Source organism: Eumetopias jubatus, unplaced genomic scaffold (genome assembly GCF_037043125.1).
Source record: "Eumetopias jubatus isolate StellerSeaLion01/CBP00866 unplaced genomic scaffold, mEumJub1_p1.0 scaffold_4, whole genome shotgun sequence".
Taxonomy (NCBI): Eukaryota; Metazoa; Chordata; class Mammalia; order Carnivora; family Otariidae; genus Eumetopias; species Eumetopias jubatus.
In genome coordinates this window covers 72,416,094-72,443,792 of record NW_028274810.1, presented here as the reverse complement: position 1 = coordinate 72,443,792, position 27,699 = coordinate 72,416,094, and the positions used below count along the sequence as shown (strand labels likewise).

The window sequence follows — 27,699 nt, the reverse complement described above, 5'->3', positions numbered from 1 at the left end:
TAACTTCCTTTTAAGGCCTACCCCTGGCCTTGTTTCTCTAGTCACTTACCTTTCTAGTGAAAGTAGACCTTATCAAAATGGCATGTTTCATATTCCATTCTTCAGTGCCTACCTCCTCTGTTCCCAACCACCAATCCCTTTCAGTCCACCAGTTGGCCTTTCATTCAAATGCTGCTAGCAGTGGGGACAGAAAAAAACCAACCCGTGAACAATGCAGACAGACCCCCTGGAACTCCATTTTCAAACATAACAATCTCAAGCCAGGGCTCTCAGTTGCTATCACACTTTTGGAGAGCAAGATTCCAAGCTTTCTTTCCAGTTATCATCCTATCTACCTAATCACCACTACCTACCTCCCCTAGGCCAATGGCCAAACGGTTCATCAAAAAGATCCTACTTACAACACCACTAAGGAACTCACCTTGTTGGTTCTCCCTGATAATGACTCTTCAGTTTGGAGCACTCCATTTACAACAACCATAGGTTCCACCTTTACTCCCTGCCAAATCTCTTAGCACCGCTGACTCCTAGGGGCCCACCAGTATCCAAAGGAACTACCAGCTACTTGGTTCTCAAGCTCACTTCTTTCCCAGCACATCTAAAGCTACAACACATAACTTCCTCTCTCCATACCCACCATCACTACCTTAGTCCAACCTACTAACAACTCTTCCAAATAATGCCTCCTAATTAGGTTCCCCATGTCCATTTTTAACCCCTTGGAACATCTTCCCCACCATTCCCATGAATTCTGGCTTGCAACATCTCTTTCTGTTTCTTCTATTCCATTCAATAACACCTTCACATTTTCTCTTCTGGCTCACCAACTTTGCCCCCAGCCTCACCTTGGACTCTACGCTCCTTTCCTTTCAGCAACATCAGTATCTCCAAATAAGAGCTTCTGCCAGCATTTACCCTTCAGGCCAACCCCTGGCCTCCCTAGAACTAGACACTGACCACAGCACTGGAACAGAAGTGGACTGATCACATAACAGATGTGTTTTCCTGCCCACAGACCAAGATCGCCCACTGGCCACTACAGACAGGGATAGGACCAAAACAGCAGCCAATTCCAAGGTACCTGAACATCAGATTAAAAGCTTTGCTGATGTTTGTCTCTCTCTCCAGAGTCCACTTACCTCCTTTCTGATCTCTCAGCACCAAACGGGGCTTTGCCCATGACAGCACTCTAGAAGGTACAAACCCTTCTCTGCCTGTCCCAGCCTGCTCACCCTCTGCTGCAGACCTGCCAGCCTGGGGGGCTAGTGTCAATCTGGGAACACTCTTGTTTCAGGCTTTTAGGCTATGACTCAATTTTCACAGCGAGAGCTCAAAACTCATCACATAAATGTATAGCTGTGGGTTTTTTTTTTTTTTAAGTATTGTGAACACCCAGGATAAGAGAATAAAAAATAATCACCCCAATAGCATCTTAATCAAAATGATGCAGGACCTTTTCCCCAAAAAGACAGAGATGGAGAAAGCATCTCCTAATATCAGTTTCCTCATGTCAAACAACTGAGCTCAGTCTACAAGGTAAGGAATGTAATCAATATTGGAGAGAAGAAAAACAAGATAGGATGGAGGCAAGGAGAAGTGAAGCCTATGGACCTACCCTAAACACTCCTTTGGATTTCACTTCCTCACTACCCCACCCCAAATTCCCCGTTTTCCTTCTATGGCTGTGCACCTGTTGCTGCTGCTCAGAGAGAGAGCTCACCCCCCATCTCGAAGCCCTCTAGTCACCTCTGCTCTAGCACATTTTCTGTTGTTACCCAGGCCCACCTGCCTCTTCCTTAATCCTTCCATTGCATCTCTCGACGTTAGGGAGCCAGTTGCTTATCTGTTTGATGGATCTAAACCTCCCCAGTCTATGGAAGGTAGGTCTTCCCAAAGGATGTCTCACAGATCCAGATCCAAACTGCCAGTACTTTTAGAGGGTCACAGGGAGATGCTGTGTCATTCTCCAGCCCTTCCTTCTCCCTGAAGGCCTAGCAGCCCAACCCCGTGCTGCCCTTAATAGCATCCAGGGCATCCAATTAGCCCTCCCCGGCAATGCCTCAGGGCCTCAGCTCACATATTTTTTTGTTGACCCTTACATTTTTGCCCACACTTTATTGGCTAAAATTCTCTCAAATCTCTCCTAGCCTTCATACTCTCACAGATCCCACTAAGATCTTCTGGCTTGCAGGGCTCCTGGGTAGTTCAGTCTGTTAAGCGTCTGCCTTTGGCTCAGGTCGTGGTCTCAGGGTCTTAGGATTGAGACCCACATCAGGCACCCTGCTCAGCAGGGAGTCTCCCTCTGCCCCTCCCCGCCCTCCATGCTGCTCATGAGGGCACGCTCTCAAAAAAAAATTAAAATCTTAAAAAAAAAACCAACAAACATCTTCTGGATTGAATGTGAGAAATACCATATAACCAATAGAAATAATCCTACTAAACAAACAGTGAAATATTTGTCAGTTCAAAGTCTTCATTCTCTCTCTTCCTCATTTTCAACACTCCCACAAACAACCCTGCAATCCAGGTCAGTTTTTCAGCCTTAGGTCAATTCATCCTGGCTTACTCTGTGAGCACCTTCTTTCATTCCTGCTACAACAATTCTGAGAGGCCATAGGCTGACCTGGCTCTCTTGGATCTCCTAAATTTCTCTAACATCAAGCCTATGCAACCCCTCCTCCACACCATGAGCAGGGTTGATCATTCCCCTCCTTTGAGCTCCCACTGCACCAAGTACTGACCTACATGATATAATCAAATGCTTAACAGTGATTACATGTAGGTCTACCCTCCTCGACTATGAGCTCCTTGAGGGTAGGGACCATTTCTCACTTGTTTCTATGTCCCCGGGATCTAACACAGAGCTTGAAGTTGCTATCCAAAGAGTAGAATGAGGCCTTTTCATTGCCTCTAAGGTGGTTACAATAAGGTCCTCCCCATTCCTTTGCTTACTTGGTTGGTTTTGTCATATCCAACAAAAACTTTAAAAGGCAGCTCACTGTCACTGTTCGTTTACAGTCCCTGATTTCATTCATCATTTATCAATGGCCCTATTCTTTACAGCTCTTCCCCACCACCAACCTTAGCCCAGTGTCTAACAAAATCTGCATTCCAACAGCTGTCTCAGCCCTGGGGAGGCCACCAGGATAATAAGAGGCTAGGGGGAGGTTTCCTGATTTGTACTCAATTATGTGGTGATTTTGTTACCAATGACCCAGTGCTCCCCAAGGAAAATTCCTGGTCCCACCCCCAGGCAACTCCACAGCCCTAACTACACACCACAGCAGCTTAAAGGTATAAACCCTGGGGAAGATAGAGAAGCAGTCAGAAGAGAGCAAATAAACCCACTTCGATCTACGCCTCTGCTATGCCAAACACATAAGGCAGCACCACCATGCATCGGTGCTGCGCTCCCGGGATGTATATTTTACTTCCACATTGCTATGTCTGCTCCAAATAAAGAAGGGCCCTTCGGCTTTCACGTGAAGTTACAACAAGGCCAAGACCCGGACACAGCAAACGCTTGTTCTCATTCAGGGAGCAGTTGTGAGGAGCCCCAGTGACAGTTGGAGGGAAGGGATGGCGGGGGTGGGGGTGGGGATCCGGATGAGGGACCACCAGGAAACAGCAGTCTGTGAAGGAGGGGGCTTCTGGAGGTGGAGGGGAAGCACCACTTTTATGGAAGCAGCAACAAAAAGGACAAAAGCGCCTAGTGGGCTGTCCCAGTCCCACCACCATCAGTGACCACCAATAGCGGAATTCATTTATGGTGACCCTGGAAGAAGAGATGTGTTAAAGCAGAAATATAACTAAAAAGAAAGGCAATAATTGGTCTGATGGGCAAGGGGAAAATTATACCAGGAGTTGGGAGCCTGTGCAAGAACACTTACAGCTCACACAGTCATCATAACTCAGCCCCCTCAAGCATTTTGTGCTCTGCTTATGGTGTTAACTTTAATGTCTTAACATATAACACCATCCGCACTAACACAAAATACTACACACGCCAGATGAGGCTGAATTATAGTTGCTGTGGGAAGCATAACTTTGAATTTCCTGATTTTGGTGCATTTAATCTCAACCATAATGTTACATTAACGTCGGTTTTGCATTTCATTTCCCAGTTTAGAAGAATAGCATCAGCGCCTTCGCCTGTCTGTAGAGAAAAAAGTGCAGGCTGACTGGGGACACAGGCAGATGACCCGCAACCCAACAACTGGGCCCTCGCAATAGAAAGCCTGGCTGGGCCCCTCCTACTTGAAGGAGCTGTGATTGGGACAAGTGAATGGGGCAGGAAGGGTGGGTTCTTTCTCTAGGGAACCGCCTTTCTGTCCACTTGGAGGATGTAGAAACCAAGAGCAGGGAGAAGGAAAGGTGGATACATAGGAAGAGCAGCATGTGTGTGTGCACATTGGCTGGGGGCAGGGGAGAAAGGGTAGGGGGAGCCTGCCTTTCAGCCTTGAATGGAGAAGGGAATCAATATAGTTTGATTTGTAGGGATCTTAACAATTTCTGTAAAGTTTCCCAAAATGTCTCTCTCACAAAAGACTAATAACGATGTACCAGTTCTAAGTCATACTGAGTATGCCTCTCAAATGCCTCTCTTTTATGTTATTCCTTCTCCTGTCACCATTAACCTTCCTCCACCCTACCCTCCCAAAATAACGCAGCATCTGGACAATTTTCTATAAAAGAGAAACTCCTTTACTCATAGTTCTAACTCAAAATGCAGATGGAGTTTCTTCAAGGTTTCCTAGAAAGAAAGAAAGAAAAAGAAAGAAAGAAAGAAAAGAAAAGAAAAGAAAAGAAAAGAAAAGAAAGGAAAGGAAAGGAAAGGAAAGGAAAGGAAAGGAAAAGAAAAGAAAAGAAAAGAAAAGAAAAGAAAAGAAAAGAAAAGAAAAGAAAAGAAAAGAAAAGAAAAGCCCCTGTGGACAAAGACCAAACACTAGAAAACCTCAACCCCAAAGGTCATTTTTCTCCAAAGTTATGGGCACTTGAATACAGATGAGAAGGAAAACAGTCGCAGGGCTGTGGCACAGCAGTGAGGAAAAGACCATGCTCAGGAGCTGATGGCTGGCCAGAGGAAACCCAGGGAGGGAGGGCAGGCAGCAGCCAGGACTTCGCTCCCCAGACAAGGACAGCAGGGCTGCCCTTTCCCCGGCCATCCGGAGAGCTGAGGTTATTTCCTTCTCCCCGTGTGCTGTGGCCTATACCTCACTGTCCTCACTTACATATGCTTTGTTCCTTTCTAAACACTGAGGTGGTAAGAGAACTTGCCCCCAGGTTAAAGATGGACAGTTAAAGATCCCACCAAAGCTTTCAGGCTGCTCCCTGGGCCGGAGGGTCACAACCACCATTATTCGATGCACATCCACACCAAAATGAACAACTATGAACTCCTGCTAGCCAGGAGAAAGGAGTCAGGATTCTCCTAAACCAGATAAAAACCTACTTCCCTATCAGGAAACAATTCCTAAAGCAAGAAAGGAATCCTATTCCTCAAACTTAGAGTCTCTAAAGCAATTTAAACCACCTAAATTAACATTTAGGTGGAAAAATGTTTTCAAATGTAAAAGTCTCATATTCTGCCAATATCTATCATATTAACATGATAGAGATTAATCTGAATCAAAATGTAAATCAAAATGAGTGCAAAAACCTGCAAAAAAAAGTGAAGCCTATTACTGGTAAACCGACCACTCCAGCTTCACCTAGCTGAACAAAGTACAAAAATAAACAGCAAAAATGATGACAGATGGAAAATACCAGATGTTTTACCATGTTTATTACCAATATTATTACTCACCCGAGTACAACAGAGCTTATACCTGTTAGTTTTCATGGTGCCATTTCTTAAGGACAGTCCCAATAAGCTGACTCAGAGACTTCTGAAGACCAAAGATAGATCAGAAAAATGAACCCCATGCCAAGCCTCCAGATAGATCCTGGCCCCAAACTTGTTTCTGCCTCCTCACCCCTGAGGGATAATGGCACACTCCCATAAGGATCGGAAATGTCCTATGTAGAGGCCTTGAGTATTGAAAGCCACTGGGAGTCAGGGAGGAGGAAGGCTGATCCACAGTCCCAAGCTCATCCCCAGGAGGCACACAGACCTTGCCCATAAAGCATCTCTGTCAAGTGGACAGCCATTAAGCTATTCTGAGAGAGCACTAGGGAGGGCTGGATTCAGCTAGCAGCCCATATTCTAGTCCTTTTCCAGTCTCTTCTAAAAGTTCATTATCATCCCAAATCTCAATCTTTCCTGTTTCCATTTAAATTCATTTCTTTTTTTTATCCTTATTAAAATGAAGAGCAAGTTATTAGTATACTCTTTGGAACAACTACCTCCCATATGATGAATTTATTTAGTCTGAATAAGAAATAAGTCACAAAGACGATATTCAATTTCTCTTCTTTCTTTCTAAGTCCTATTTTTGTGCCCCTAATGATTTTTTTCCCCTCTCATCCTGAGTTTTTCCAATTTCTCCACTGTCCCTGCTAACCAGAAGACCTACACAGCACAGAGGCTCTAATGACAACATGACCCCCCCCCATGATAACCTCAGTGGAAGGACGCTATCCTATGTGGAACTGATAACTTCTCCAATCCATCTTCCAAAATTCCTCTGAATCCTATCAGGATCCTGCTACTTGCAAACTTTAGAGAAGTTTTTCGTTTGTTTGGTTTTTAAAGAGAGAGAGGCTTTAAGTTGCCACAAACAAGTCTCAAATCACTCCTGAGCTACCCATCCCTTTCCTGAGAGTGATCCAATGGGTAGTCCAACAGAGCTGCCTGGCCCCCAACTCACCTTCCTACCTGTTGATCACAGCATTGTGGAGGCTTAATGAAGTAGAGATGCATTACATTTATCACTTACCCCAGATCCACTCAAATCCATCACTATGTCACAGCAAGAAGTTAGATTGATCTGACAGGATTTGCTCTTCTTCACAAACCCATGTAAGTTATTACTCAGTAGTACCCTATGCTCTTCTAGCTGTTTGCTGATTGATTATCTGACGATCAGGTCAAGTATCTTCTCTGGAATCACAGTAAACTAACAGGTCTATAACTTCCAAGATCATTCGTATTCCCCTTTTTAAAGATAAGCAAGACAGCGAATGCTTCTTCCTGAGTTCTCTAAAGCAACAGCTAACGCTTTCTAATAATGAACCAGGGCAGCCAATTCTTTAAGTGCCCTTGGAATCACATCATCAGGGTTCATTGATTCTGGAGATAATCTTTAATCAGGCCTAGATCCTGGTAAATGGCATGAAGTCCTACCTCAGCCTAGGTCAGGAAGGCCTTGGTGCCTAAGTCTGGGTGAGAAGTTGGTGATACAAGTGATTTAAATCTGTACTGCAGGGCACCTGGGTGGCTCAGATGGTTAAGCATCTGCCTTCGGCTCAGGTCATGATCCCAGGGGCCTGGGATCGAGTCCCGCATTGGGCTCCCTGCTCAGCGGGGATCCTGTTTCCCCCTCTGCCTGCCACTCTCCCTGCTTGTGCTCTCTCACTCTAATAAATAAAATCTTAAAAAAAAAAACCAAACCGTATTGCATTATATCTTCAGCATTGCAATAAATAAATAAATAAAAAGAACAATGCCCTTGAAAGAGAGATGGAAGGTGATACTGACAGACCAAATTTAGACATGAATCAGGCTTTACCTTCAGCAACATTGATAGGACCCTCTGTAGGACAAGAGAACAAAGCTACATAATTATCTGAGCTTACAATCTAACTGAAAAGTTCAGAAATAAACATACGTAGGCATGTGCCAGAAAGCAGAATGTAGAAAATGCCATAAAGGAGGTGCCAAGTGATTATGAGAGTTCAGAAGAGGGATGAATCATATGCAATTGGGACGTGTTGGATTTTAGACTCATGTCCCACTAGGGCTTACTCAGTAATTGAAATCTACATCAGTAAGGGAAATAATATGGTGTGTTAAGATATGGATCCTTGATTCCTAACCTGGGAGAATCTATGTAACCAAAATTCCCACCCACCACCCAGGAACAGCCAGCACAGAATCTCTAATAGTTTTGGGAGGCAGAGAAGACTCTACAGCATGGGCAGGAGCAAGAGGCTGAGAAAATAAGGGTGGCTCAGGCAGCACCCAAGCTATATTCCCTTTTATGTGAAGTTCTTTCCCTCAGGACATTCTCCTCATCTTGCTCCTGTCTTCCCAAACTTCCACAGGGCTAATTCCAATGCTCCCAAAGACAGTCCACTACTTAAAGGGAGAACAGGAAAAAGGAGAGAGAAAGGGGAAGGTAAAAGGGTGGTGGGATCTGCTTTATGGAAAATAATCTACTATTCTAAAGACAGAACCTCTTCATGGGAAAAACCAACCATGAGAAATGAACTCAGTTTATCTCTGAATGGACCCCACTCCTCCCTGTCTCCCAAGTGCCTGATGCTACCGCCCCCCTTTTCCCATCCTCCCTACCATTGAAAGCTGCTCCCAAACTAACATGTCTACACATCCCAAAATTATACCCCTAATAACCCAGGCCCACAGGGAAGAGTTACAGTCCTAGAGCCGGGCATACTCAAGGCCCCCACAGTACAATGAACTGCCCCATCAGCCCCCAATCGTTCCCCCCAAACCAACCCCAAGCACGCCAATATCTCCAAGAACAGGTGCCTCTCTGCTGCTAATCCAAACCTCCTAGTAGCACTACCTTAAAGGGTAAAAGGTCTCCAGACACAGTTGATGACTAAGGAAAAAAAGTAAGCAAAGAAATCTTCCTTTCCAACAGACCAAGAGTTGTACTTCAGGTTCTCTAACACATCCCCAAACTTAGTGGCTCCAAACATCAATAATCACTTCTTATCTCTCACAGTTTCTGCCAGCCAGGAATTCAGGAGTGGCTCAGCAGACCAGCCTGGCTCAGGGTCTCTCCTGAGGTTGAAGTCAGATGTCCACTGGGGCTGGCAGATTCACTTCCAAGACAGCACCAAGAAACATGAATGGCAAGTGGTACTGGTTTTTAGCTAAGAACCTCAGTTCCTGTACATATGTGCCTCTCCACAGGCCGTTTGAGAGTCCTCAATGCACGGCAGCTGGCTTTCTCCAAAGCAAGTGATCCAAAAGAGCAAGGCGAACCACAGCGCTTTTTATGACTTAGCCTCAGAAATCACACTATGGCTTTTCCTCTATGTTCTACTGGTTATACAAGGCTAGCCCTGATTCAGTGTGGGAGAGAAACTACCAAGGGCAGGAATCCCAGGAGGCAAGGATCATTGGGTACCATCTTAGAGGCTGACTACGACAGTATTCCTTAAAATAACATGCGGCAATAGTAGGAGAAGGAAGGAGGTAAGGGAAAGGAGAGAGGAAGGATGGGACAGAAGGAAATATTTTGATTCCCAAAGGCTGAGACCAGAGAGAAACAATATGCCCAGTTCTCTCCAGAGACTTCTCAGATCTACCTTACCCTACCATGCCTGAACCAAGTCCAACTTCCTAGGCAGGAACTCCTGATGAGTAGCTAAAAGCCAGGAAGACATGAGAAAGTTCCCCTGGAACCCAGAAAGTAAGACTAACCTCCCTCCCTCCTTGCCCACCCCACCTTTTCTGAAGCAATGATGCAACAGTTACCTGAGGATGAATCTGTGGCTTGTCGCACGTGGCCTCAAAGTCCAGCACTAAAAAGTAGTGATACCTCTGGGGAGGGAAGGGCACCATTGCCGCCATGGATGCGCCAAAGCCGTGGGCCGCCAGTTTTCTGGTGGATATGGAGCAGAACTCCGGAACACCACAGGGAGAAAATAAGTGGGAGCCCAGCACTTTTCTTGCTCTTGAAAGTAAATATGAAGAAAATCGAGCTGCTCCAGTCTGTAAAGGTGCTAGCATTGAACATCCAGAAGCATCTAAAACTTAGGGGAGGAAAGTTTAAAAAAAAAAAAAAAAAAAAGAAAGAAAGAAAAGAAAAGAAAAGAAAAAAAAAAAAAGAACAAAGAGCCTGGGTTACTCCCCTCCCACGGTGGCCCTGTTCCATCTGGTCTTCAGGAATAGTCACACAACACAAACCACTCCCCAGTGTTTCTGGACCCCTTTTCTAAATCAACAGTATTCATTCCTGAAGTTCAAGACCCTAATACTGGCCCCTGCAGCATTACGACAGCTCTGAGTCTCCAAGATCATCCTCAGAACAACCTGCCACGCTGGCCTTCATCTTTAAATGGAGCTCTAAAGTTCAAAAGAGAGGAGAGAAAAATTCTGTGGTCATTTCTCAGGTGGCAACAGTTAATGTAAAGCTAAGGTTCCTAAAGTAACATGAGGTGACCCAGCTGTACAGTCAGTCCTGGGAGCTAAGGAGCCTCAAACTGGAAAATGCCAAAGAGTCTCTCCTCAGCTCCATTACAAGCCATTTGCCTCTGGCTTTCCAGTCGGTATCACACACCTCCACATACCCTCCCTCCCATCTCCCAAGGTGAAATGGAACACAGCCAATCACAGGGGAGCTTGCTCCTGCAGGGCCAGTGATTCCCCAGCCCCTGCGCCAGTAAGTGGCACCCTGGGGGAATGAAGGACGCCCAGAGAGCACAGCTGGTAACAGCCTCAGGCCTTCCCGTTCGCTGCCTTTAGGCTCACTCTCTACTAGAGGCCCTGAAGGACTGCAGGACTTTTTTTAAATAGGGAAGAAAAAGAGAAAACCCAGATGTGGCAGTAATGGGAGCATTGCTTAAAAAAAGAAAAAAAGAAAAAAAAAAGTCTAGTAAAGTTTCCTGAGTGAACATGTGCAAAAAAAAATCCAAATCACTTTTCAAGTTTTCCCTTTAAATTTGTAGAATGTCTGCTCCTTAGAGGGTTAACTAAATATAAAAATCAAAGCCTAAGTTTTACTCACAAATAACCCAGGCCTCCTTTAAAAAAAAAAAGGAACAAAGAAAGTTTGTTTTTACCCCTCTTACACCCAATATTCAAATTCCCTCAACTTTAATCCTCAAAGTCAAAGGAGAAATCTCACTGCTCAATGCAGATATAGCCATAGTTTATGCCTTCTGAAGCCCCATTCTAATAGAGCCAAAAACTTGCCTATGAAAGGCTGCAAATGGGCACTGGCTCCTTCCTGCAGGGCTGAGGGGGGTAGCAGCCTGTGAAGTCCAGAGCACACTCAGAGGCAATGAGGTGACTACTACCTGAATGGACATGTACAATCAAGTATCACTTTTCCTTCTGGCTCTTCCCTGACTCACTGAATGACCTACAATAACTTGCCTGCATATTTACTAGGACACATGTGGGTCCTCAATTTCCCCAACCCCGTAGTGAGATTCCATGGGGATTCAGAGGTGCTAAGACCAAAAAGTATTTTAAGTTCTTCATGGATCCTACAGAGCACAGTGCTTGCTTTCACCATGGCTTTACAGCATTTCCAAAAACGCAGCCCAAACTCCTCAGCTCAGGATAGACAAAGGCTGGCTTGGATTTCACTATGGAATCCCTTGGAAAGGCAAAGGGGCCAACATCCCTTCGAACACCAGAATCCAAAATAACTTCACATCACCACCCCTGCCTTGAACAGTACTGGAAGCCTTGCTGAGACGGGAGACACCAGTATGTTCAGATTATGCATTACAGTTTGGATCCACAATCTCTCAGGGCCTTAGAACTCTCCTCTAACTCCTTGAAGTCAGGCTGGGATAAGGACTTTTGAGAGTCCTAATGTTTGTCAATATTCATAGAGAGTGTATATAATATATATAGTCAACCAGACCCCATCTGCCAAATACTACCGGCAATTTAGCATCATGATTAAGGAGGCCTTCCAGGTTTGCATCCTGGCTGAGCCACTTATTTGCCATGGCACCTTGGGCAAGCTCTGTTCTTCCATCCCTCACCTGTAAAATGACAACAATAATAGCTCTTATTCCGTAAGTGAGAATGAAATGAGAGGGCACATGTAAAACACTATTGAGCAGTGTCTGGCATATAGGGGCTCAATATCTCTTACTATTATTACTACTACTATTTTTTTGAGCTATGCCCACCTGGCCAAGCCTGGACCCCCAAACTTGGAGCCTATATATCCAATTAATGCATGCATAAGGCAACCTCAGAAGTAACACCCAAATCTCCTGCGTGCCCAGAATGCTCTAGGCCTCCCATGTAGCATACTATATGTGCGCTATCCCCTTCCATGAATGACACACTGATGACCTAAAGCCCTCTTGCCTGCAGGCCTTGCTTTCCCAACTGATTTCACCCACATCAAAAAGCTTCTCTTGCAGGAAGTCTTGAGAATAGACAATAGTAGAAGTCTTCCACACGTCAGTAATCACTGGATTCCATACTTCCTTTACTTCTAAAAACCAAGTTCAACTCAAGTCAAGAAACAGGGGGCAGCTCTTCCTCTTCCCTTCCTGAAAAATTTAATCTTATGGCTTTAGTCATTAGTTGTGGCAGAGGAAAGTAGTATCTACAAGTTGAAGTGGGGGGGAGCAGAAGAGTCTGAAGGTGGGGGTGGAGGGTATCAGAGCCCAAGCACAGTAAGGAAAGCATCTGTACAGAGGCAAGAAGGTGTGACGTAGCATGTCAGAACCCATGTGGGGTGTGGAGGACATGGGGAGGCGGGGAGCAAGCCTGATGTGGGGAGTCATGGGCAGGGTAAAAAAGGCACTCAAGAGGGGTAAGGACCAATGGTAACAAATGGGAGATTGGTTATATACAGAGGGATTGATCAAAGAAGGGCGTATATTAAGGGTAATGAGAACCAGGTTTCTCATTGTTACAGGATGGAATTAAAATATGGAAAGAGGAAAAAAAAAATCCATGGTGTCAAATTGAAATTGGAGGAAACAGTGTGAACTCATGGTTTCTGATATATAATATATAAAAATAAGCTAGACATGAGTATGGGGACACACACACACACACACACAATCTATTTTCTAGCTCTGTCTATTGAAGGGCCAGGGAGCAGCAACACTCTAGCAGCAATGAGCACACCTAACACCCAGTTGCCTTCTAAATAACAGTCTTCAGTGGAAGAACCAGAGCTCTTTGAAGAAATGGTTGATTCCACAACTATGGCAGGGAAAGTACAAGATGAGTCTAGAACATCTTGTTTAGGGGCCAGAAAGCAAGGAAATGCTCAAAGAATGATGGGAATTAATCAAAAGGATGCAGAAGCCAATTTGAAGGGGCTCCCACTGGCAATAAATAATGATATTAATAGATTATATTGCATTGAATAAAAAAGGAAACCATGAAATTAAAATACACAAATTAACTAATTAATAAATTAAAGTTTGGTAAGGGATGTTCACGTAGTTTCAATCTCCCCACAGAATGCTTATTAATAGTTAACAGGAAGCAAGTATACAATGGAGAAGCCTGGCAGACATCACCTTAATCAAGTGATCAAAATGAACACAATGGGATAAATCAAAATCATGTACCACATGATGGGATGCAATGAGAAGAAAGCATCATTTCTGTGATATTCCTGTCAAAGATGCATAGTCTAACTCTAATCATGAGAAAATATCCAACAAACCCTAATTGAGGGAGAGCCTACATAATAACCAGCCTGTAATCTTCAAAAGTATCAAGGTCATGAATGTCAAGGAACTTTTACTGAGCAAAATCTAAAGGAGATCAAAGGGACTTGATAACGAAATGCAATGCACATTCTGAACTAGATCATTTTGCTACAAAAAAACATTACTGGGACAATAGGCCAACTTGAATGGGGTTTCAGAATGAGAAGGAGGTAAGGTACCAATATTAATTTCCTGGTTTTGCTGGTTGTACTATGGTTAGGTAAGAAAATGTCCTTGCATGTAGGAAATATGCCCAAAGTATTCAGGGTGATGGGACACTAGGTCAGCATTAGCTCTCAAATAGTTCCACAAAAAATTCTTTGTACTATTAATTCCAACTTATATGTAAATTTGGCCTATTCCAAACTTTTAAAAATTATTTTTTTAGGGGCGCCTGGGTGGCTCAGTCATTAAGCGTCGGCCTTCAGCTCAGGTCATGATCCTGGGGTCCTGGGATCGAGCCCCGCGTCGGGCTCCAGCCCCGCGTCGGGCTCCCTGCTCGGTGGGAAGCCTGCTTCTCCCTCTCCCACTCCCCCTGCTTGTGTTCCTTCTTTCGCTGTCTCTCTCTCTGTCAAATAAATAAATAAAATCTTTAAAAAAATTATTTTTTAATCTATATGCTGCAATGTGGTTTAAAAAAGGGGGGGAGGAGAGAGAGAGAAGAAGAGATGGTATGTGAGGGCTCAATCTCGCCATACCGCCCACCGAAGGTAGCCTGTGCATACAGCCTACAGCCTACCTTAAGAGGCAAAGCCAGCCCTTAAAGCATCAAGTCTCCACGACAAGAGCCCCCACTCAATGCCTGCTCATGGAGCACTCCTGCCACCATTAGAGCCTTCTCAGGAAAGAGCCCTGCACTCCCTGCAGAGGCATCCCACCTGCCTTGTACCCTCTGGCCTCTTGGGAATTCCCCTTTCCTAATGCTGCTTTATACTTGAGTCACAAGTTTGTAGACTCTAAGTCTATAATTGGTATCATCAATTGGGATTTTGAGTATCTAGTCCAGGGGCAGAACTCAAAAGGAACAGTTTATGATTCCATGTACTTCTGCATACTGTGTTTCATCAGAGACCAAGACTTATACACATTTATTCTCAGGCACCCTTTTTCTTCTCCTGGCAATTAAAGGTAGTAAGTAGCCTATGGCAAAGAGGAAAATAAATGATTCCCTCCTCAAAATGAAAGGTCCAGCCCCCACTGGAGACAGGGGAGTGGTAAATAGGGACTGCCATGCCAGCCCCATTTGGAGAAACAGGCCTGCGCCACAGCCCCCGGAGGATGGTCTCTGTGCAGAGTATTTACACAACAGACACCAACGGTCCTCTGCAGCCATTACCACCGGTCAGGTAAATAACGCATGTGCCAAAACACACATTTAATGAGGGAAATATGCCTTTATAAAAAGCCTCAATCTGTATTTACCTGAGAGACCAGAGAAGCACCAAATCACCAGATTAGTGGAACCACAGAGGAGTCATTCTGGTGTCTTGGGTAAATAGACATTTTATAGCCTTCCATTACTGAGGGGGGGAGAGAGAGAAAAGGGAGGGGGCCATCCTTTAACATCCACATCCACAGGCCACAGGAACGTGGGGGATAGGAAAGGAGAGGGCCATCATGAAATATGGGGTCTACTCCCACTCCATCTCCCCAGCTGCAAATACAGTTGACCCTTGAACAACACAGAGCTTAGGGGCACTGACTCCGCCCCCCCAACAAAGTGGAAAATCCACCTATAACTTTTGACTCTCCAAAAACAACTATTAATAGTACTGTTGACTGGAAGCCTTACCAATAACATAGTCAATTAATACATATCTTATATATGTATTGTATACTGTATTCCTACCATAAAGGTAGAGAAAAGGAAATGTCAAGAAAATCATAAAGTATTTATTGTACTATACTGTATTTACTGAAAAAAATCGACAAGTTGATCTGTGCAGTTCAAACCCATGTTGCTCAAGGGTCAACTGTACTTGGAATCCCTGGGGAGGGTTTAGGCTGGTACCATCCCTGGATTCTAACCATTCCATTAAAAACCAGACTGGGAGGCAGGAGCACATTCCAGAGAAACTGTAAGGCACTAGAGGCAGGCTCTGAGTCTAGCCAACTAGAAGCACCTGAGAGAGCTGCAGCTTCCTCAGGTCCCAGTCCCAGGGCAAGTCCCTGTCCCAATCTGACTGACAGTATTACAAGGGCTCAGGTACCTGAGTCACAGAGGCATCAACAGAGAGCAGAGTAATACCTGTCTGGAACCACTCAGTCACAGGCTCTGTATTAGGCAGCTAAAAATAGCCTGGGAAAAATCTAAATAAACTGCATGCCTTCAAAAGTCATAATCTTCAAGCTAATGAATGCACCTTGCTGCCAGAGCACTTTCTGTGAAAATCACAGATTGTCAAAGGTGAAAGAAAATCTAAGGGGAGACACAGTACAGCCAGCCAGGGAAAATGAGCCCCAGAAGAGAAAAGGACTGCCTAAGACTCACATAGCATAGTAACAACAGAACCCAGGGCTCCTGACTCCCACACCAGGGTCTCAGACCACTGCCCCAACACAAGGAGCAGGCCTCACTGCTCACCTCCCAAGCTTCTCTGTAGTCTCACAGTGGAGGCCGGGGGGCCTGAGGGTTTGGCCTAGTCTACTGAAAGCTAGAGGGTGAGGCAGAACAAAGCTTGACATGCCCTGGAACCTCTACACAACTTCCTGATGGCCCCAAAGTAGAATGGAAGCAGGAACTCTAAAGCTGGGTCCTCACCTCAACAAAACACTCTCCTCCTCCCTACAACCTGTCACTCCCTCGGCCTGTAGCTACCTACAGTTGCTTCTGCTCCAAGGTGGGGCAAGGGAGAGCATTCTCCATATTAGAAGCAGCTGCTAACCCTAAATTACCAAGAGAGCTACAGTCACTAAAGACCTTCAGGAACACCACATTCTGATGACAACATTACAGGCCACAGGAGGCTTACTCTCCTCTTCAATTAGCCATCTCAGCAGCTCAAGGCAGCACCTAAAAAGAAGCGACTGTGACTGGCCTGCTGTTTGCTAACTTACCACTACATGCAGTAGTTTGGGCAAATTCCTTCGAGGAGCCAAAGCTGGGAGACATCTCTTTGCAAAGTCCTACAAGTCAGTTGTGACACCCATCGCACGTGAGAGGGGGCAAAGGTTTGTTTCTAATACACCATAAATAGGATAGAAATGAAGGAGGGGCAGAGTATGGTACTCTTATCCCTTCAAGTACCTTTCACACTTGTAGACAGCATCTGACCCCAGAGGAGAGATATCAAGAACCTGCCATTCCCCTGCTTCCAAGATGGAACTGGTACAGAAACACAGCCCAGATGTTTAAACACTAGAATCAGACAAGTCTAGGTTCAAATCCTGACTCTATCACATATCCTTTTTTTTTTTTTTAAGTAGGCTCCACACCCAACATGGGGCTTGAACTCATGACCGCAAGATTGAGTTGCATACTCTACTGACTGAGCCAGCCCTTCTACCACATTTTCTTAACAATAACTACTATAATAATAATACCTATCTCTTTGGGGTTCAGGTCAACCACACAATGTATATAAAGCACTTTGTACAGTTTAAGCACTCAATAGAAGGGAGCTACTGTTGTTAATGCATGAGAAAGAGGAGAGGGAAACACAACTATAAGCCAGGTACTGTATTAGTGATCCACATATTTTATCCTCCTAACTCTCAAGCAAAATGGGGAACAATAATCCCATTTTACACATGAGAAAACTAAGCCTCACACGTCCTCAGTTCTTCGGGGCCCTGTTCTCCTCTCCCATGTTTGAGGGCCCACATTCCCCACTTGATTGAGTCCGCTAAAAATACATATCAACTTCAGTTTTTCCTTTGAGGTAAGGTGGTGACTTTAAAAAGTAACCCAACCGTAAGCAATGATCAAGTCTGTCCAAATCATCCAAATTTGTTCTCATAATACATTTATCACATTTTAACAAGAAAAACAAATTGCAGCCCTGCGAACAAAAAGCAGAAGAAGGATGGGGTGCCTTGGACAAAAACAACTGCAGCACAAGAAACTCAAAGCCTCTTCTCAAACAATTCCAGAAGAGCAGAGAAACTGGCAGGAGGCAGGGTGACGACTAGCTCTTGCTCAGGTCCCCAAATGTGATGTTTCCTTTTACAAATCTGTGCCTTGGCAAATGCTACCCCCCTGCTTTGGAATGTTACTTCCATTTTCACCAGCTCCTTCCTCAAAATGCAGCTCAAAATTCCCTTTTAGTAGCTTTCTCTGATACTCCATCAGAAAGTTAATTGCCTAAGTGTGATCCAGTAACACACCCTATTCCTATTTCATAACTTTTTGTCTCACTATATTGTACATATACTTTTTGTCTCACTATATTGTAAAATTTTAATCTATTTCTCCTACTATAATTTTCAGAGCCTTAGGTGAGAAGGCTGTAAGACAGCAGGTATAAGTATGTGTGCGCGTGCATGTAAAAAAGGCATAATTTCTTTGGACTTGTTTTTTGTCAGACCCTTTAATGCATTTTAAAATTTCAAGTAGCATTAAAGAAAAGCATCAGTTTAATTTTTTCACCTAAATAGCGCATGAGTTTCAAAACTCTGAGAAACACTGACATTCACATAGATCCTTAAGGGCAAGGACCACATTTTATTCATTTCTGTATTCCCAGCACCCAGCACAGGGCCGGGTACAAAGTTAGTGTGAATCAATGTTTGCTGAATGAATATGCCCGAAGTCCTGATGTCAACTGCTCTGGAATCAGAACATGTTAGAACAGAACAGACCCTAAGCACCAAGCAAAGCTTCTTTTTTTTCCTCTCTCCTTCCTAGCCCCACCCCATTCTGTCCTCCCCAGTCAAAGACAGAGAGAGATACCACATTGCCTTGGTGCTGGAATACTATTAAAAGGATTAATTTAGGGACCAGTGTTTGGACTGTCACATCCAATCACTACCCACAGATCTACAGCTTCCCAAATCAAGCTCATGCAAAGAGGAATCAATTGCAAGGACACAGAGGGTCTGAACAGGCATACTAATGGCCTCCTGAGGTGCCAGCGGCCAGCTCTGACACTCCCATAAATTATCCGCCTTTTGATTTTACCTGTAGCTGTGGGGCACAAGGCACAATTCTGAACATATCAAAGCAATCTCTTGTAACCCAAGGCTCCCCCAAGAATGTCCCCAAAGGAGGAGGGGCTAAAAACAATGACCCAAAGGGAATCTGCTTCCCTGGTCCAAGCAGTCATCAATTAAAACCCAACAGGACCAAGTGGATAAAGTGGGACCCAAATCACTCCTAGCACATTTGGACAAAGCATGCATCAGTCTGCAGTTCTGCAATGACTACACATCTCTCACTCAAAGGAAGAGAAATCACAGCAATAAACTAACACAATTTCATCTGGAGGCAAATCTGCACTAGCTATGACAGTACCTCACAGCACGACCTCAGGTAACACACTTAACCTTCGTGGGCCTCAGTTTCCTCACAGGGGTAAACAGGGACAGCAATACTGACCACCTGACTCATTCCCAGAGTGGTGGTGAAAAGTAATAAAAAAACATTCAAGAGGACTTTACGAAGATGTAGGGCCACAAGGGTGGCAACACTAATAAATGACCCTGACCAACTGGGAGAAATGACTGGTCACACTTTGGTGAATTTCTTTCGGGTAGCTGCTCACTCAATTCACCTCACTGATGGTATTGGGGCTAAGGTCTACCCTGAAGAAAGTTCTGATTTTCTGGACTCCTGATGTCTGAAAATTTTCCATTACGAAGAGTGGTGGCCCCTTCCGTTAGTTATAACTTCCTTCTGTCTACTGGCTCTCACCACCAGTGGTTATGTTCCTATCATATGGCCATAATGACAACTGTGAGGACCCAAAACATACTAATCCAAAGGCCAACTCACCCAATTGTGGGCTGCTTTTAAAAAAAAAAAATTAACTGTGTAAAATACTATTAGTAAACAAAAGTTATTAAAACACTGCGCTAAGAGCTTTATATACATTATCTCATTAAATCCATTAATCAACCCTCTTTAAGTCCCATTATCTGCATTTTACAGATGGGAAAGTAAAGCTCAGAGAGGTAAGTCACTTGCCCGAGGTTACATAAACACCATAATGTGGGTTATCAGAAACCTACAGGCTTCCCTCCAGCAAGGCAAGTAGGCTTGCAGGAGGACGAAGACAATTTATCGGACACTCAACACTTTGGCTCCTGTGCCTGGCATATACCATCATACCTGAACCAGGAGACAGTCCCCAAACCAGAAAAAACGTCATCAGGTTGCTACAAGCAAGGAAAGTTTGACTGAGTAGGACACGTAACAGAATGAGGACAACTCCCTGGAAAACTTAGGAAACTGGGTCCTCCTTTGTTTGTATAGTTCAAAAAGTTTAAAGTAATTGACATTAAGCTATGAGCCCTAAGACCAACATCCCTACCAGGGCTCCATTTATTCTCTACTTCTTTGATTAGAAGAGTTCCCCAAACCTTTTCATTCATTCTACACCTACTTTCCCTTCCTACATCGTTTCTTTTTTTTTTAAATTATATATATATATTTTTTAAAGATTTTATTTATTCATTTGAGAGAGAGAGAATGAAAGACAGAGCATGAGAGGGAGGAGGGTCAGAGGGAGAAGCAGACTCCCTGCTGAGCAGCGAGCCCGATGTGGGACTCGATCCGGGACTCCGGGATCATGACCTGAGCCGAAGGCAGTGGCTTAACCAACTGAGCCACCCAGGCGCCCCTACATCTTTTCTAGTCTGTAACACAGGAGCTGGTATTACCAACAAATTCTTTGGCAGACATGCTTTAAGCTCTAGTCGATGGCCAGGATATTAATAAACATAACCAGTATATACATTATGCAAAAATTCAGTTATGCTCAATTTTTTAGGGTCAAAATACTGCCTCAAAGGGTTAAATATAAAATGCTACCCATGCAAATGTCACAGGCTTCTTAATTGGTCTCTGGCTCCAGTATTGTCCCCTTCAGTCCATTCTTAACAATGAAATCAAAACAAACTTTCTAAAACACAAATCTAATTATCAGTCCACAGCTTAAAACCTTTAATGGCTTCTTACTGCTCTTATGATAGTCTGGTCCAGGTGTTGGCAACAATGTTCCACAGGCCAAATCCAGCTGCCACTGGTTTTTATAAAGTTTTACTAGAACATAGCCATGCTCATTCACTTTCATACTATGGCTGCTTTCATGCCGTTAACAGCAGAGCTGAATGGAGTTGAATAGCTGTGAGAGAGACCCACAAAGCCTAAATAGTTACTATCTGGTCCTTTACAGAAAAAAGACCTAGTCTAACCTAATCCTAAGAGCTTATAAGGCCCTGGCCTCTGCTTACTTTTCCTGCTTCGTTTCTCACCTTATTCTCCAATCCCCTGCCCACTGAGTACACTATGTTTTAACACATTACTTCAGTTTCTCAAACTCAACAAAACTCTGACATTCACACTTGGTCCCTCATGTCTTCATTTAATTCTAGATGAGGAGCCTACAAGTCTGGGTTGCAGACCCTTCTGAGTACTCCCCAAACATCTAAACTTACCTTATAGCACTCCCAGTGTGTATCAGAATTGCTTCTTTACCACCTCTCTCTCCCCTGAATTTTTAAGCCCTGTGGCATCAGAGACAGCATCTGTCTTGTTCACCACTACAATTCCAGTCCTAGCAAAGTATCTGGCCCTTTGTTACTAAACAGCCTCTGAGATCCTGGATATTAATCATCAGAGTCTTCCTTTTCAGGCAGCCCTGATCTTGTAAAATGGAGACAGGCTGGGATTCACCATCCACCCAATGGTGATTCCCAACCCAAATCAAACCAAGATCCCAAAGGCCTTGGTCAAATGCATTACCAAAAGCCAAACCAATGTGTTCCTTCCTATTATCTTAAGCTGTGTATTTCTCAGGATGAAGGGCTACTCCAGCTCTATTCAACCTTCCTGAACCTAAAGTAGGTGCTCATGCAATGCCCACAGAGAAATCATGACAGAACTTGAGTAGATACCCCACCTCTAATTCTCGCCATTCAGTAGTCTTTGAGCACATGGTGTCTAATCAGAAAAAGCTACAGAAAAATACAATCTGCACCAACCACCACCCCCTCACCCTCCAAACCCAAATATTCATAAGAAAGAAGTCGAGCCAAACTTGACCATGCAACAACATTCTCACCTCTCCTTACTTCGAAGATGCCAAGACTGCCAGCTGGGGATGCTGAAGGTTCTGTGAGAGCTGGAAAGCCCCAATGCTGTGGATAAATACACATCTCTGCAACAAGTCTATTTCAGTATAAAGGATCAAATCCCCAGGGGACTGCTGCTATTTGAAACAATTTAAGGACCACACCAAACCTCAACTCCTAAACTCAAACTACTTTGGGATAACAGTTATCTATGTGGAAGAACAATGCCTGAACAAAGCTTTCAGAAGCTACTAGTACTATTTATTTTTGGAATGATGGATTTCATGTTCTCTAGTCGCATACTTTTCTTCCTAAGGAGGTCATCTCCTAGAAACACTAAACATTTATAATATCTGAGCTTGGACTAAGAAAGATGGCCACGAAATGGTATCTCTCGGGATAACACCAGAAACCTAGTTTAGTCAAGGAGGAGACACTGGTAAGGCTGACAATATTCAGAACTCAGGAACTGAGACCAGGATTGGAGGGGCTGGTTGCCACAAACCCACAGGCCATACTGCAAATGGCCAAATAGACCATTAAACACTTGCAGTATACTTCCAGGTATATCTCAAGTCCTAAGAAAGTCAAAGTGTAACCAAACCCTAAGTCAAATCATTAATGGAGACCTATCATATTTATCACCTAATTCAGATTTTCCAAAAGACTAGAAGTTGCAGAGGTGCTCTTGTAAGCTAGCAATGCCCTTTGTACAGAGAAACATTTAGGTTTGGAACCAATCTATTCCTGTCCACCACTCTGCACATTTAAGACTTTATGCTACTCAGAGCCCCTGGGAAAGACCACTCACAGACTTAACCCACCACCAAGAAAACACTTTTCCCAAAATGAAAGGGAATAAAGGCACTTTTATTTGGAAATTTCAAGTTAGAAGGAGAGCTCTCAGCCAAGCTCTAGGACCTAGCTAGCTGATTATTTACAGGATCTTTGGGCAGGAATTGTTAATGAGCTTTTAATTTGGAGTGCTTAAGTTGCCAAAGTGCTCTGAGCTCCAGTGAAGCACCACGGAATCCATAAAGGAAACCTTATCAATCACTTCCCGGCAGCTCCCTTCCCCCACACCCTACCTCTCTGACGAAAGGCAGCCAAGTGGGTTTCTAACCAAGATCACAGACACACACATTAGTGGAGTCACACTCCAAGTCCCTGTTTATAAATTGGCTTTTAAATGGTGGGGGATTCAGGTATAATATACTTAAGCTCCAGGAACGAACCCACTAAAACAAGGCATGCCATGTATGATAAAGTCAGAATAAAGCAGAATTTGATGAAGCCAATTTCTGGTAGAAACTCTACAGTCAAAATTCATTCAGCCAATCACAACCTACTATAGTTCAAATAGTGTACAGTCTTCAGCCAATAGGATTCGTGGTTTTTTGCCCTTCAGCTCGGAGAATGATAAAATGTCTGATAAGAGCTAATCCCATAGAGGTGGCCAGAGACCTATAGCAGAGACAACGATGGGCATTATCAGTTTGCAAAATCCAACCCTAAGGTTAGAATTCAAACCCCCAGGAAGGAGCCACATGCAGCATCTTCCAAGTCAACCAGAAGTTACATTATGCAAAACTCGCAGTCACACCTCAATCCAAGTTCATGCTTTTTTGTTTTAAGAGAACACCTGTTGCTGGAACATTTGCAGGAAAAGCAAACAGGGGAAAGCTAGCTAGGTTAGGCCCGTTATTCACTCCTTCCACCATCACTACTACCACTGCTACAGAGTTACAAAGAGTTAAAGTGCTAACCTCGTGTGTGTGCTGGAGAGGGAAGAATGGGGTTATTCTATCTACTATCTCTTTGCTGAGTTTCTATCCACTGTGGCCAAACCTCTCTTCCTCTTACCTAGTATAATCCCAAGTAAAAAGTCAGCACGCTTAATCACCCCACCCAGTCGGTCTGGCAAAGCCCTGCCCCGCTCCCTCTTGGCCAGAACGTTACTCAGTAGATCATGCATCCAGGGTGAGCACATGGGCTAGCACCCCAGACTGCACAAACAGCGCGCGGCGACCCTCACCCCGCATGCATTAACCAGGGCCCAATCTGGGGGGCCTCTCCGCATCACCCACCCCAGGGTGTTGCCCCCAACTCGGGCCCATCCAAGTCCAGGGGAGAGTAAGGGGAGGGGCAGGGGGCCAGGAGACCAGCCCTCCTTCCCAGGGCCGCCCCCGCCCCCCGTCAGCGGCGGGAGAGGCTGTCGCCATGGCAACGCCCCCTCCTCGGGGCCAGCGCGGCAGGCTCCCTCCAGGTGCAGGCCCCGACGTCTCCCTCGGCCTCAGCAGGCGCTCAGGGCAGTTTACGGCGGCGGGCGCGGCCCGCGCCGACTGCGGCGCCGGCCAGGCAGAGGCAAGGCCAGCTCCGCCCGCTCCCCACCGCCCGTTCCCGGCCGCCTCAACAGCGGCAGCCAGCACCACGAGTCCACAACACACCGACTCACCTCCGCGCACTCTGACCCCGGCCGACGCGACTGACGGGCGGGCTCGGTGGCCAACCGCTGAGCCCGCCGCTTGCTCCTCCGACCAATGGGCTTCAGGGGGCGGGGCTTCTTCTCCCCAAACGCTCGCTCTCCCGCCGACATGCGCGTTAAGGTGTGTCAAGATGGTGACTCCCCGCGGCTGGCCTTATGGGACTTGTAGTTTTGAGGTGGCACGTACTCAGAAGAAAGTGAAGGGGGAGCTCCCTTCCGACCTGGGAAAGGAATATTTTAAATAACGAAAACTTTCTAAGGCCTAGAGCGACTCAGGTCCCCCACTTCCGTTTTCCCACCTCCCAATATACTCACGAGGTGAGTATAGGCTCATAACATGACGTGTTATATTTAGATAACTCCTCCTCATGATTTGTTCAACAAGTCATTATTGTCATCCACTCTCGGAGGTGGGCCTGGGGAGAGCTGAAAGGAGGCAGATTTTAGGCTAAGAAGAAAATTCTTAGATTTCTGAGGGGCCTTCCTACTGAAAAGGGAACTGACTTGTTTGGGTTGGCTCCAGAGGGAACGTCAGAGTTAAAAGGATTCTGGCCTCAACTACAGGGAGCTACGAGAGAGAGTCTATTCTGTCATTTGGGCAGAAGTCTGGCTAAAGCCAGAGATGTGTTTCTTCATCTGGTTTATGGCTCTTTGGGAAGTCATGGGTAACATGTTCTGAGGTGGAAAACCCTGGCCTTGGCCAAATCAGTGATGGCTTTGACAGCTTCCCAGTGAGCCAAGAACCATCTTCTGGGCCCAGCTTTGGTCACCAAGCCCTCTGTCTGCCATTTGCATATTTTCACAAAGAAAGTGATGTCATTTCTGGGCCCACCATTTCTGTGAGATCTGACCTTAACATACTGGTTCTTGCCTGAGCTGGGAATGCCTGGTAATACCCATATTAGGGAATGTCTTCCTTAATCCCGCATAATGGACTAGGTGATTCTACTCTGCACCTACAGAATTTATTGCATTGTTTTATAATTGTCAATTTCCTTGTTGTCTCTCCCCCAGGGCTGTAAATTCATTTAAGGTAAGCATTATTTCTGTATTGTTCATGGTGTATCAGTAATACCCAGCACAGTTCCACGAATAAAGCAGGAATCTGGTAAATCTTTTGTGGACAAATGAGGAAATAAACATCAGCAGGGACAGATGCCACTTAACCCAAAGTCAGTAAAGTGGAGGCACATCTTCCTATCTGATTCTTGGGGCTGGAATTGGGTATTCCTCCTCCCGTTAATGTCATCTAGACATTAATCCCAGTTGATTAGTCAGTCAACATACATTTATAGTGCCTCTGCTAGGTGTCGGCAACTGTTTTTGCTGCTAAGATTCATTGGTGAATAAGGCACACAAAACCTGTATCCTTGAGAAGACTATATTGCGGAGGGGAAGGTAGATGCAGAACAGACAATAAACAAATAAGTAAATAGATAAATTAAATTAGACAAATGAGGGGTGCCTGGGTGGCTCAGTCGTTAAGCGTCTGCCTTCGGCTCAGGTCATGATCCCCGGGTCCTGGGATCGAGCCCCGCATCGGGCTCCCTGCTCTGCGGGAAGCCTGCTTCTCCCTCTCCCACTCCTCCTGCTTGTGTTCCCTCTCTCGCTGTGTCTCTCTCTGTCAAATAAATAAATAAAATCTTAAAAAAAAAATTAGACAAATGAGAGGCTCTGAGATGGTCTCTCCTGTCCCTGGTTTTCATATGTCCTGAGTCTGGCCTAAGAATAGGGCACAACCAAACTTCTTGGCTGTAAGAATGAAGTCAACCTACACTGTCTGGATTGGAGGCTTCCTTTAAGGCCTAGCACCAATATCCTCCATGGAGCCTTCCATGGTGCCCTTAACTTCCCCAGAATGTGCTCTTTCCTCCTCGGTGCTCTAGAGCTCACCCCTATAGCTTCCAGGACCTCACCGGACTGTATTATATATAAGTTCTTTTTGGACAAAGACCAGGCCAAATGTATTCAAATAATAGAACAGTTTAAGAGATCAGTATATTCTTGGTGCCTTACACTGCTGCCTAACCCAGCATTTGGCTCCCTCAAGCCTTTGGCTCTGTGGTGATTCCCTGTTTTCTTATTTCCTAGAAAACAGAGCCTGAGGTAAAGCTTATGTGGTAAAATTTCATTGGGAACTATAATCCCAGGGCAGCAAGAGTTGAGGAGGCAAAGAGAAGTGAAGCAAAGAAGAAAAGGAAGAAAATATAAGGTTGTGTATTATAAAGTTGCCTGGAGCTTCAAACACAACTAGTCATTGAAGCCATATAGAACCATCACTTTATAAGGGGAAAGGGAGGTTGTATTACCCCACCACTCCAGTAGCCACGGGGGGTGCCAGATCCCACACCCTAAAGCACAGTGGTTCATCTGAGACTAGAAATGATAAGAGGAGTCATAGCCCCTGGTTTGGTCAAATTAGGCCCATTGCAATCCCACCACAGTGGGCATACTGGAGGCTCTGTCAAAACTCTCCTGAGGAGGCTAAAACAACCAGATGTGTTACTAAATGAGATGACAGTAATGGCAGCTGGGCTGTCCAAAAAACAAGTGGCCAAGGCCCGGGGTGAGGGTACAGCTGGGGCAAGTGAATCTTTGGAGGCAGATGAACTGAATCCAGTACACAGACACAGATAAACCTCGGGCAGCTTCCTGGCTGATGGATTAAGTGACTGAGCTAAAGTGAACACAGCAGGAATTAAAGAGAGGGCCACGTTGGTTCTGCTGCCCTCTGAAACCACAAGGGAAAACAGCAAGATGGCCAGCAAAGCTGGGACCTTAACCAGCAGTGGAAGGGCAGAGAATCCAGGACCCAAGGACAGTGCAGGCATGACGGCCCCCAAACGTGGCACAGCTGAGAGAACCCAGACTGGGTCAAAACCATTTTATCTAAGAACTGGGAAAATTGCTTCTGCCGTTCACAGTCCCTGTAAGCTATGTAAGACAGCATTGTGCACTCAGGAGGAGTGTGAGCTCAGAGACAGCCTGTTCAGGTTGGGGTCCTGACTCCATCTGTGACCTTAGGGAAGCCACATACCTTTCTGAGGCTCCATTTCTTCCTCTCTGGAGTGGAGATAATACTAGTATCTACTTATTAGAATTAAATACAAACATGCTTAGTATAGCATCCAGAATAAAGAGTTCAGTAAATATTGGCTGTTATAACTATTATTCTCACCCCTCCCCCATGCCTCTGTCCAACTCCTCTTCCCACCATGACCACCACCACCCCTCCTTGTCACCCCCCACACCCTGCCCCCCACGGTCTCCACTGCAGGAGCAGTGGGAGCCAGACCTGGCCATGCCTTCTCTGCCCTGCTTTCCCCAGGGCTGTTCCCCATGAGCCTGAGCCATTCATCTCCCTGGTGACCTGAATCTGAACTAAGAGATGGATGTGGGGTGGCTGAGGCCAGGGTGGTAAT

The 27,699-nt window shown here is 45.1% G+C and overlaps 1 protein-coding gene across 8 annotated transcripts in view; it reads right to left on the bottom strand.

Moving 5' to 3' along the window:
• Window positions 1-24,264, bottom strand: part of ERI3 (ERI1 exoribonuclease family member 3) — a 125,117-nt gene extending 100,853 nt beyond the window's left edge. The window contains exons 1-3 of one of the 8 annotated variants that reach the window (XM_028123246.2): window positions 24,248-24,264; window positions 21,783-21,858; window positions 9,611-9,888 (exon numbers count right to left, since the gene is read on the bottom strand). In XM_028123246.2, coding sequence (XP_027979047.1) covers window positions 9,611-9,865 — 255 coding nt within the window. In that variant the 5' untranslated portion in view covers window positions 9,866-9,888; window positions 21,783-21,858; window positions 24,248-24,264. Of the gene's footprint in view, window positions 1-9,610; window positions 9,889-21,782; window positions 23,838-23,879; window positions 24,228-24,247 lie in introns of those variants that run through there. The other 7 variants (XM_028123244.2, XM_028123242.2, XM_028123247.1 and 4 more) reach the window with 7 other exon arrangements.
• Between the last annotated feature and the right edge of the window lie 3,435 nt (window positions 24,265-27,699).